The sequence below is a fragment of the Falco cherrug genome, chromosome 1 (assembly GCF_023634085.1).
Source record: "Falco cherrug isolate bFalChe1 chromosome 1, bFalChe1.pri, whole genome shotgun sequence".
Lineage (NCBI taxonomy): Eukaryota > Metazoa > Chordata > Aves > Falconiformes > Falconidae > Falco > Falco cherrug.
The window spans coordinates 5,174,238-5,186,316 of NC_073697.1; the positions used below are offsets into that span (position 1 = coordinate 5,174,238).

Below are 12,079 nucleotides of genomic sequence, written 5' to 3' on the forward strand. Positions count from 1 at the left end.
CTCCTCCCCTTCCCGCTGCCGGACACCGAGTGGCGCGGCGGGGCCTCCGCGACGCTCAGCGCCCGCCGCCCACCGGCGGACAGGGCTGCCGCCTGAGCGGCCGCCAGGAGGCGGCTGGGCCGCCGCGCGCCCGCCTGCCGCCGGGCATGAGCTCCGGCTCCCCCGGCGGCCGCAGCGGTGCTAGTGGCGGCGGGAGGCGGAGGAGGCGGCGGAGGAGGAGGCGGAGGAGGAGGAGAGGGGGGAGCCCAGGAGCGGCGACCTTCGCAGGGGGCTGCCGCGGCGGGAGATGCTCTTGCTCCCAGCGGCGCCAGGAGCAGCATGTTCCCCGGTGCTGACAGCGCTAGCAGTACGGCCGGGCAGCCCGAGGCAGCGGGGGCCGCCGCCCCTGGCCCGCTGGGCTCGCACGGCCCCGGCGGCGAGGCCGGCCGCCGCAGCGCCCCGGCGGCCGCCGCTGTGGCCGGCGACGGCGAAGAGGAGGCGGCAGAAGACGAGGAGGACGAGGACCCCGGCTCATCCCGCTTCGTGCTGGCGGCGGGGCTGGGGCTGCTGGCCGTGTCCGTCGTCCACCTGGGGCAGGAGCGGGCCGAGGCGGGGGGCGGCGGGCCGCCGTGCCTGGCCCTGCTGCTGCTCCGCATCGCCCTCTACGCGGGCTGCGCTGCCGCCGCCGCCGCGCTGGGCACCCTGATCGCCCTGATGTGTGGCGGCCGCCGCCGCCGCCTGCCGCCTCCGGACTTCGCCGCCGCAGCTCCGGTCCTGCGTGTGGCGGGGGTAAGTGGCCGGGAGCAGGAGGGGAGTGCAGCCGGGCGGGCGGCTTCCGCGACGCGGCCTCCCCTTCCCGGCAGCGGGAGAGCGGGGAGGAGGGGGACGGAGGTGGCGCGGCCCTCGCTCCCGCCGGGCCGCCCAAACCCGGTGTCCCGGTGTCCCCCCGGTGCCGAAGGAGTCTGTCCGCTCCCTGCCGCTCGACGGGGCTTTAAATGGGAAAAGTTGTGCTGGAGGGTGGCAGGCGTACAGGAAAAATCAAGACTGCTCTGAGAGAGACCTTCGGATTGCGGAGGGCTCCTGCGACAGTTTGTTGGCTGTCCCTCGCATCCTTTTCTGCTCCTTCAGTTGAGATGTCATTAGTAAAAGAGAGGTGTGCTCAGAGAGCCAGCATAGTGCTGCATGAATGCATGCTCTGAAGTTGGACAGCTTCAGATGGTGTTTTCATAATGCCTTAAGGGAGTGCCAGTGTGTTCTGAAACTGCTGCAGACTTCTGTGTAAAACACAAATTTGTTTCCTGTACATTCTCTAAAATGTACTAATTAGTGCTTGTGAGCTCTTTGTAGCTCACTGCTTAGTATTTTTTGGTTTCTTCTGAATGGGCCTGGTAGTATAAGGTATTTGGAGACTGACTACAGGTGCTGGTCAAAATAACTTTCCTCCCATCCATGCACCTGCCCCCCACTGAGTCATCTGGTGCTCCGGAGCTGAGCCTAGACGGGCCTGAAAAACTGCTGCTGGAAATGAGGATCTGCCTTGTGCTGCCAGCTTGCAGGGATGTGGCATTTGACATCGCAGCTGGTGACGGCAGTCGAGTGCCCTTGGCCTCTCACTGATGAGTTGAAGACCTTGGTGGGGTGTGTTAGTGTGTGAAGTGCTGCAGTAGTAGACAGCACCACCTCAGTGCTATTTCACTTCAGTAGTGTCAGGCAGGATACCTGAGAGCAGTCTACAAAGGCAAAGGAGCATAATTGTGCCACCTTGGCATACAGCCTAGCTGTTCTGGTGACCCAGTTCATTAAGTTTAGTACATGTACTCTTCCTGTTAGCAGCAAGCAAATAATGCTGTCATTTCAGTGTTTCTGGGATGCAGTCGATGCAGCTGAATTTGCAGAAAGCAGAGGGTGCTGGCAGGGCAGAGAACCTGTTAGAAATCACTTGCTGGCATAGTTGGTTGTCTTTCCTTCTTGCCAATCAAATCAGCTAACAACCTGCAGTAGTAGTTCATTGTTCTTTGACCAAGGGAGGGAAAGAGCCAGTGTTTGCGAGCAATATGTTTTTCCAGGCCTGCATTTAAGGAAAACTGGCAGGACATTATTGTCAGTAGAAGGGATCATTTGGCTGGAGGTTGGTGACTTCAATGAATAATACAACTTGTAAAGGTGCATTCAGGCTCTATTTGTGGTGGTTGGGTGTGTATGGTACTCATTTTGTCTTCTCAGTAGACTTTAAATCCTCTTTGCTTTGAAGACTCGACATACTCAGTTTTTTTGAAGGGAGCAAAGAATAGTGTGTATGAGTTTTAGAAATGGGGAAGTGCGAAGACATAGCACACAAAAGGCAGCAACCGATAAGCAGAAGGTACCTATTCTGTGTGTAGTGTAGGAAGTGGGTACAGCTAGGGATTGTTCAGCTGTTTTTTTGTCATAGGAATGCTGGGAAACAAATGTGTGTTAAGCACCTGAGTAGTAAAAGACTATATGCTTTTGTATTTCACCATTCAACTACTTTGCACCAAATAGGGAAAAAAAAAAAAAAGAAAAAAAAGAAGAAAAATGCATCGGTAATAAATTCCTGTTGCCTTCAGATTTGCAAGATTAAATATTGCAGTGATAATGCCATAGCTCCAGTGACATTGATGTGCTGATACACTTAGCTGAACACCTGGATGTGTGTTAATATACTTTTAGGAGAATATATGGTCTACCTAGTACAAAACAATCTTTATATAAACTTAACTGAAATCTCTCTCCCTGCTACTGCAATGAGGAGCAACTTTCATATTTGTGAAACAGCCAAACGATGGAAATCCTTTTAATTTGGGAAGCCAAGAATTGAAGGAAAAAAAAATGTATTGCTTGCTTTCTCTCTCCCTTTGTGAAAAACATAATACATGTTTCACTTCTGTTCAGTGGTTTTAGAACTGTCCAGAAACAAACACAGTCCACTTCAGTATACTGTACCATATGCACTTTCTTTTTGTGGTATGTTACTGCCTGTTATTCAACATGTTCTATTGTGTCCATCCATTGGATTCATATGCATAAACAGTGCATACCTGCTCTTGCTTTTTGTAGTCTAGTATGTGGTATTTGTATTTATTGTAGTTCTGTGGTATGTGTTCATTGTTTCAGAAGGTAATTGAAATCTGGTATTTAAAAGCTGCTACTAAAGCAGCAGTACCTGCTGCTGCAACCCCTTTCCAGGATTCTTTCTTTACCCTTTCCCTGATTCAGTTAAAATTTTTCTTTACTTCTGCTTTTCACTGTTCTTAAAATTTAACCTGGCTGTATGAAAGAGACTGTCAAAAAAGGGTAAAATACCTCGCTCCTTTCTATTTAGAAGCTGTAATTCCAGGCAACTTACGGGAGTTTCTCATGCCTTTAATTTAGTTTTGTTGTTTTCTTTCTCATACAAAATGGCTTTGGGGCTGCAACGCTCATTGGCATACTTTTTCTGAACAGAATTTTGTATATGGTAAGTAGATTTCTTCACCTACATGTCGCTGAAGAACCAGTTAGGTAAATAGTAGTGCCTATATAGTCCACGTATGGAAGTGTTGGCCATTCACTAAAATGTTTTTTGCAAAGTTTCATCCATACATTTATTTTTGAAAAATTTTGTACTGTTTTTGAGAAATTGGTAATCTTCTTATTGTGCATACTTTTATGTTTATACTGATTTATTATCGCTCAGTTGTTACTCTTCCATTTTTCATAGAGCCTTATGATCCCGTTGTCTCTTCTGGAAGCCAGTAGAAGGATGACTGTAAAGCTAGAATTTCTTCAGCCTTGTTGCATCTTTTCTTCAAGAATAGGGAAGAACCCTCTGTTGGCCTAATGATTTAAAATATTTTTTTTTTGTTTTGTTAGGAGAAAGTCTAATGGCTGGCATCTTGCTCTGCATGTGTCGTATGTACATGAACTCAAGGCAGATAGGTTCATTTTTTGTTCTCTTGAGTGAGTTTCACGTTGGGGTTAACAAATGAAATACTAAGTGTTCGGTAATAAATATTTACTCTAGTGGCAGTCAAGCTCAGCTCTTGGAAGGTGAGTGGGAGTACTCTTTCAACTTCAGAGGGATTCGGATTGAGTTCTTTATGCTGTGCTGAAAAAAGAGCTTTATGTAAATTCTCAGCTCTGCAAGCACTTACTATGTGAGTTTAGTGCTGTTGATTTTCATGGACCTGTTCATGCAAGCGAGTAACTTGGGTGAGGAAGTGCTGTGTTACAGGTTCAGAAGAGTAAGGTGTGTGCCTTTTTTACTTGAACTTGCTACTAGAGAAGCCATCTTTCCAAATGTGAAGCTGTGCTTTGTCCTAAATACTGTTTGTGTAACCCCTTTGGGACTTGAAAGGTGAAGACTTTCTGCTAAAGTAAGGTACCTCAGCAAGAGCATCTGAAATCTGCTGAGAACTGCAAAACAAGGTGCACAGTTTATATCCTCGTGATGAGATGTGCTTTCAGCATAATCTTCCTGTATGTGAGAGCTGTGATCACAAGGTATATCTGGGTAGTCTTCTGGCTTCCACATAAAGCTTTGTGTTCTTTCATATTTTCCTTGGAAAGAGAAGGGAAGAGAGGTGTACAGGCAACTCATAATATTATTTACTTATTAATTCAAGCACTTGCAGGCATTAATAATACTGGCAAATAGTTTCTATTGATATTAAAACAGTGGGAGTCAAACAACCTGAAATTATATATTGTTATTGGTCAGGTATTTTTAAGCACTTCTCAGGAGCTTTTTGAGGACAAGATTGATTGTGGTGGTGAAGGACAGCAAAATGCAAGACAGTGAAAAGGCATGGTGACCCAATTGTACTTTCATGAAAATGCCTGTCTCAAAGGGGATTTTAACTTTTCAAGTATCAGTAGACTTGTTCATACCAAAGATAGCCCTGGTTAGAGCATGGATCACCTCTTTAAATTCAAGCTTGCTACCTACGCTGCTTTTAACTTGTGTGGTTGTAGGGGAGGTGGCTTTGACTCATATGAAGAACCATGTTAACCAAATTAGTCGGAAGGGGAAGGAAAATGCTTTTTCCCACACTTCTAGCATGAGTTGCTTCGCTGTCCAAAAAACTGGTAGGACAGAGTTTTCTTTTCAGCTTAATGTTTTGACTCTGGTTCAAAGCAAAAACTCTGAAAAATAGAGTTGGATTATCAAATTAATTTAAATAAGTCAAAACCCAAGGATTACTGTATTAGATTTAAGTGCTGCATTTTAAATTCAGATTAAATGAAGGCTACTGTGTATAGAGAATGATCTACCTAGTCTGTCTTGCAGGACTAATAGAAAAGTAAGTAATAAACAAGTTTTATTCTAGCAAAAATGGTACACTGGTTCTAACGTCCTGGGTTTAGTTTCTTATGATTAACTGTTGCCAGTGATTTGGAGTATCTCTTTAAAACTCAAATATTTGGTCACTTGTTCACTTCTGTTTAGTAGCTCTCCATTTTCAGAAATACTTTACCCTGACTTTCTGGCCCGAGGGAGACATACCCAACTGTGATTTATGTTCCTAAAAGCTTGTTCCATCCTTGAACATGGAGTTTCTGTGAATCTGGCATTAATGCAGGGGCATGGGTAAATCTTTTCTCATTGAATCAGGTGGTTGTTGAAATGTCTGGATCCTGGAAGATAGTACTAGTTTTTGCTTGAGCTGTAGGAGGTTGAGTTGTGAGATTATTGGAACTGGTCCGAGTGATTCAAATAGGATGGCAGCTCAACCTAAGTTGAGTGTCTGTCGTGGTATCCAAGCTGAGTGCTCTGTTCTTTTTCAAGGAACATAAGGGAAGCAGAGAGAAAAGACGCACAGTTTAATTTTCCTTCACTGTTGGACTTCTGCCATCAGATGAAGCTTGTGAAGGTAAGCTTGCAGGAGCCCCAGCAGCTGTAGGAAGTGGAAGGTTTTGCCATCCGTGGGCATCATTTCAAGCATGATGCAAAGCAGTTCCTGAGGTAACGAGCAGTTCAGAGCAACTGTGAGGCAGAGGAGAAACTTCCTAACTCCTTTCAGTATTGATCTTTACACCTTAGTAAGTCTTCAAAAGCATTTATGGGGTTTTTATCAACCTAAACCAAGTGTGCAGTACGGTCTGTCTCATTCTCTGGTCCATTAGGGATTATTGGGGGTTCTGATATTGCAGGATTTCTACTGTTACTTTTGCCAGTCATTAGTCTCTGCTTGCTGCTCTTCTGTCATGCTTGTTTTGGATCCTTTTGGGCTTGCAACCAAATACTCTGATCTGCTGCCATTCTTCTAATTTATCGGTTGTTTCTGGGTTGAAAGGAGAGGATATGTTTGTTTGGTTTGTTTTTAACAGAACTGAGAGTCTGATGCTTTTATTCTTAGTGCTATCTCTTATATGGGTAGGTTAGCAATCCGCTTTTGATGATGCAGATGAGCTTACTACTAGGGAAGTAATGAAAAGGTATTGTAGCATTGCCTACCAATTTCAGGGATATTTTAAAACTTTAAGAGAATGTTGCATGAATTGCAAATGTTCACTTACAGTTCAGTGGAGGCTGTTACATATATACATTTCTGCTACAGTTTATTTTTAGGGATCTGTGGAATAGCTGTTAATGCTAGGGATTTATAAGCTTTTTCAGAATTGAAGTTTTGTCAGGACTGCGCGAGTTGATTACCTGCAGGTATAACTTTGAAGTGATAACTTTATCCTCACAGGAGACTGATCTCAGGAAATGAACTGTTTTTCAGACTGTCTCTCACTTATTTTTCCCATAACTCCTTAGTGGTGGGTAGACTTAGTTTTCCCTGTATATTTTTATTCATCATGTATATTTAGAAATTTCTTGTCTTTGTCATGCAACCCTTTCTGTTTCCTTCCATTGTATCTTGTGTTGTTTTCAGCTCTGCATTGTATTGTGCTTGACATTTAATTTTCTTAACATTGTGTTAAATTAGGCTGCTTTTACCTTTGTAGGGACTGTTTCTCACTTGAAAAGGGGTTTATGACTGAGAACTAGTTCATTTCTCCTGATAACCAAGCCACGCTAAGTCAATAAGGTGGTGATCTCATTGGGAGCTTTCTGTCCAGGTCTCTGGCAAGGGAGTACTGAAGGTGGAACCAAAATCTCTGTAATAAGATCAAGAGTGAAAAGATTTTTGCATTCAAGATAGGCCTTGGGATTGAAAATACTATACACATGTATTAGAAACAATCTGGAAATAAAATCTGATCAAGTTTCTTCTTTGCCTGGTGTTGGTTCCTTGTGCTCTGCAAAGGAGAGCAACAAAATTTACCCAAGGAAGAGGCAGTTACATAGAATAGAATATCCTTTCCCAAGCTACCACCTTAACTAATTTAAAAAAAATAAATAGTAATATTGTGTAGTTATAAGGGGAGCAAGCTTGTGTTGTGTCCATGGTACAGATTGACTGATCATATAAACCTCCCATTTTTTCCCCTATTAAGTATGCACAGTGAAAGAGGACAAGGTAATGTTAATAAAATCAATGATGACAATTCTGCATGTTTTGTGATGCTCTCTTAAAAAGAGAGAGCACCCTACCTTTGTACAGTGAAAAGCTGTGTGGGAGGGAAGGTACAGCAACAGACAACGCAGGAGTTTGTGATTGTCAAGCTGAGACTGCGGCTGAGGCGTGAGTCTGTGTGCAGGTTTTTTGTGGCTTGCCAGCAATTCAGTCTTCATAGCACATGGCTTTTTTGGCCTTGAAGTATAGGCCATGGGTTCTTGTTGTCTTGTTTTTAACAGAGGAGGAGAGCGTGGAGATGTTTAGTATACTGACTGGGGCTGTATATGTACACTGAGAATTTATGTAAGCCTTTATTTTGGTGGTCATACTAAACATCACAGCAGAGAAAAATGCTGTATTTCTTGCTGTGCAGAAATTTGAATGCTAACTTACCCATTATTTCTTAGCTGTACTGATAGGAATGAAGGTATTACCTGAGGAAAGTGTCACTTTCATATTCTTACCTGTCTAGTATTGTATGAAATCTCAAGTGAAGGAAGTTCTGCCCTGATGGTAAGGTTGTTATGCTACTAGTTTTATCAGTTTTGAATATGGTACATTTAAGATAGAAGTTCCCAATATAAGAAAAACGCAGTTTGTGTTCCAGAAGCTGTGTTAGTGGAAATAAGATATGCTGATATTATAAAATAGTTTTTGAGATAATGATACTTAACATAATAGGATTAATATGCTTTAAGTATGTTGATTTTTAAATTGGTAGTTATGGTATCCCTTAATATATGTAGATTAATACTTGATGTGACACGTTCATACTTGCTTTGCAATCTTAAATACCACTATAGGTATTAATTAAAAATATTAACTCTTGTGAACAGAAAATTTATTTTTGCATCATACGTTGAAGAAATATTTACTACTATAAGAGATCATCTATCCAGATCAGTTAAAGGTGAATGTCTATCATCAAAGCCCAGTCTGATGTTAATATATGTTTTACAAAGAAAAGAAGTTAATAGGGCAGCAGTGGGTGGAGCAAGTAGCTTTGGGTAACTGGATAATTCCTGTATGCTGAATTAGATGCAGTCTTTGCCTTTTAGATCAGTGATTAAACTTAATGGCTCAAACGCCATGCCTATTTATATTGTAGGATCTGTCCTGAGCTCTGTTCTAGTTTTGTTGTAATTGAGTTAATGTAATAGAAATAATTGTGGTTTTTTTCTCTGCTTCTGGCTTTAATTCCATAGCAGAGTAAGTCTGTGTGTGGTGTGCCTGTAGCATGTGCCTGGCTTTCTGCTGTTAAGTTTCAAAAATTGCATTTGACGATCCAGTGTTGTGAATGGGTCTCGATATTGGAAGGTACTCCTGTGTTGTTCGTGCTTTGCCATTTATTTCGCATAGTTACTGAAACAACTTCTTAATTCTTTATTATTTAACATTCATAGTTTTCTTCATCATTCAGATTACTTAAATTGTTTAAATAAATAAATGACATTTAACTTAGTTTTTGCATCTGTAGGTTCTTGAACCTAAGACAAAATTTCAGGCTCAATGCCAGCCATGAGTTTTTTTTTCTGGGCCTTTCAGACTGTTGTTTTCTGCATCTTAAATAATTCTCAGAAGTTTCAAACAATGAGTATTGTTTGGAAGTCTCCATGAAATATGTACGTCCCTTTTTTTCAGCCTATAAACAAAGTCAAAATTGGGGAAAACTTGAACTGTTCCAGGAAACAGGCTTCCCTGTTAGCAACCTCATTCTTTGCACGTGCTTTTGAAATGTGCTTCACCCCTACCCCTTCAAGTAATTTTGTCAAGCCTTATTTAAGTTTCAGTCTGATTTCTGCCTGCCTTCAACAACAAACTGTTATGGAGTGGAGCCCATTTTTTATTACTTCTGTTTTTAAAAAAAATTTTGGTAGTGGATGTGATAGTGCAAGTCAGGACTAATGGGAATATAGCAAGTTTTATTCAGTATAAAAAAGCATATAAGCCAGAGCTTTGACTGTTAAATCTATTTACGAACGTCTTTGGCTCAGTCAGGATTATGCCAACTGTTTCATGAAATGTAGCACCATTTTCCTTTAGATGAGTGATGTGAAAAAAAAATAATGAAAACATTCAAATCTAGGCTTTCTGACTGATCCTGTTCTCTGTATATGCCCTCCATCAGACTTGAGGCAGAGGTGGGAAGAAAATCTTCCCGATTCCAGCAGATTCCAGAAGTGAAATCTGCTGAAATCATATCAGCTGTTAGAGCTGAGTTTGGGCTGTGAATCTTCATAAATCTTTCTCTTATCACAGGCGCTGGTACACCTGTGTTACCGGGTTGTTACTGTTGGTTTTAAGGTGTTTGTTGCTGTGTGTCAGCTGACTCAGGGGTACTTGCTTACTTAGGTAATTCATCATTATTGTTGTCACAGAAATGGAATTTTTTTGAAAGCAAATCTAAGCTACCAGGACTTGATTCTGCTAAGTGCAGGTTGATAAGACTGAAAGGAAAAGGAATTTGATCAGCTGTTTAAGAGAAGGCAACTTAAGATCTGATCCATTATCAGTCACTAAATTCAATTAACAGTTCTCTGAAGGATCATCAAGAATCATAGAAGACTTTGAGTTGGAAGAAATGTCTGGAGGGCATCTAGTCCATCCTCCTGCTCAGAGTGAGTCCATCTAAGATTGCTCAGGGCTTTCTCCTGTCGATTTCTGAATATCTCCAAGGATAGAATTATAGAATCATTTAGGTAGGAAAAGACCTCTGAGGTTATCAAGTCCAACCATTAACCCAGGACTACCAAGTTCATCACTAAACCTAAGTACCGCATCTATGCGTTTTTTAAACACCTCCAGGGATGATGATTCCACGACCTCCCTGGGCAGCCTGGTCCAATGTTCGACCACCCTTTCAGTGAAGAAATTTTTTCTAATATCCAACCTAAACCTCCCTTGGTACAACTCAAGAAGTGACAGGACAAGAAGAAACTGCCTCGCATGGGAGAACAGACTGACACACACCTGCCTACACCCTCCTTTCTGGTACAGCGCCCCCGTTCTGGTATTTGATCAGCCTCAAAATAGTTTTGACTTGTAATTGATGGGAATTTCCAGTATTGCAACCTTGCATATTGTCCTGTGCATCTGCAAGAAGAGTCTGGCTCCCTCTTTGTACCCTTTCATTCAGTAGTTGGAGACAGCAATAAGGTCTCCCTCAACTGTTTTTTCTTAAGCCTGAGCTAACCCGACCAATGTAATTCTACTGCATTTAAACATTTCTGTTTATGCAAATATTAGATTTTCCATCTACTCTTGAAAACTTGTTTTTAAACAAAGTTGAAACCTTGTTTTTAAGCAAGGTTTGTTTCTTGTTCTGCTTTTCCTCCAGACCATGTGGTGTATGCAATATCTGTGAGTGTGGAAAATTTCTCGGAAAATCTGATATCCCACGTATCTTCCTTTGCCCTGCAGTAATTACTTTTGTGCAGCAGCAGAATCATCATTGCTGCTGGTGGTATTCACTTACCTTTTAAATTATTTGTGATCATTTGTCTTACTACTTCCCGCTAAACACTGATGTTACTTTTTGGTTTTTTTTTTTTTTTTAAATGAAAAGCCAATGCCTTTTAGAAGGCAAACATACCAATCATAGAGGGCACTGTCAATGAAATACATTTTTGCAAGCTGAAATGTGAGTTTGTCTTGGTATTTAAGAGGCAGCATTTCCCTGAGGCAGTAATTGTCTTGCTCTTAGCATGAATTTTCAAGGTGGAAATATAAAAGGATCAGTTCCTGCTCTGTGCAGTTGTGTAGACTGGATGGTTGGGTGGTGATGTGGAGCAAGGTACTTGCAACCATGGATCTCCTCTGAAGTTTTGGGGTTTTTTTTGGTTTTTTTTTTGTTTTGCTCCCTCTGCTGCAAAGAAGTCTAACTGAGGCAGGTAAGGAGGCAAAAGTAAGAGTTCAGCATTTATAATTTTCTTATGTCAGCTTGTATTTAAACTACTTTTGAAAGGAGTAATTTAGCTAGTGCTTTGTGAGAGCACTTACTGATGCCTTAGGCAGAAAAAAAACCCACTTCCTGCAAACTGTGTACAAATGAGAACTGCTGGTGCCTAAGTTAGGGGCCTGAGGTTACTGACCTCTATGCATGTATGACTCAGTTTAGCAGAAGGATTAGTCTTGTAGGATACCTAAGCTAAGGAAGATGAGTATGTTGAGCATAGAGCTTCAGTGAGGATTGTGGCCTTCTGTTGAGGAGTGTTTTCTTCAAAGACCTGTGTGACTTTGCTTACTAGAGCTTTCTGAATCCCTTCCCCCTTCCCAAATGTTTAATGTTTCTGTGAGTGTGTCTCTTCTCTTTTTAAATTGGGGTGGTTATGAATCATCTGATTTCCTGCTGCAAATAAAGCATAAAAATCCTGAAGTAATTGTGTGACACAGCTTTGTGGGGAGGAAGCACAACAGCGTTAGCAATCAGAGGTGGTGTGTTTGGGCCTTACAAATATTGTTGTATTTTGCAGCTGTTTAGGTGGTATGGTTTAAGCTTTTGCCAGTATTGTGTTCAGGTAAAAGGGGGCCGTGAAAATCTGAAGTGGTTCACTAATCAGATAATACTCTGTTCCTACCCTTACTTAACTATA

At 42.2% G+C, this 12,079-nt stretch overlaps 1 protein-coding gene across 2 annotated transcripts in view; it reads left to right on the forward strand.

Moving 5' to 3' along the window:
- Nucleotides 1–12,079, forward strand: part of SNX25 (sorting nexin 25) — an 88,145-nt gene continuing 76,066 nt past the window's right edge. Inside the window, exons 1-2 of one of the 2 annotated variants that reach the window (XM_055711195.1) lie at nucleotides 647–768; nucleotides 5,768–5,852. In XM_055711195.1, coding sequence (XP_055567170.1) covers nucleotides 5,838–5,852 — 15 coding nt within the window. In that variant the 5' untranslated portion in view covers nucleotides 647–768; nucleotides 5,768–5,837. Of the gene's footprint in view, nucleotides 769–5,767; nucleotides 5,853–12,079 lie in introns of both variants that reach the window. The other variant, XM_055711187.1, reaches the window with a different exon arrangement.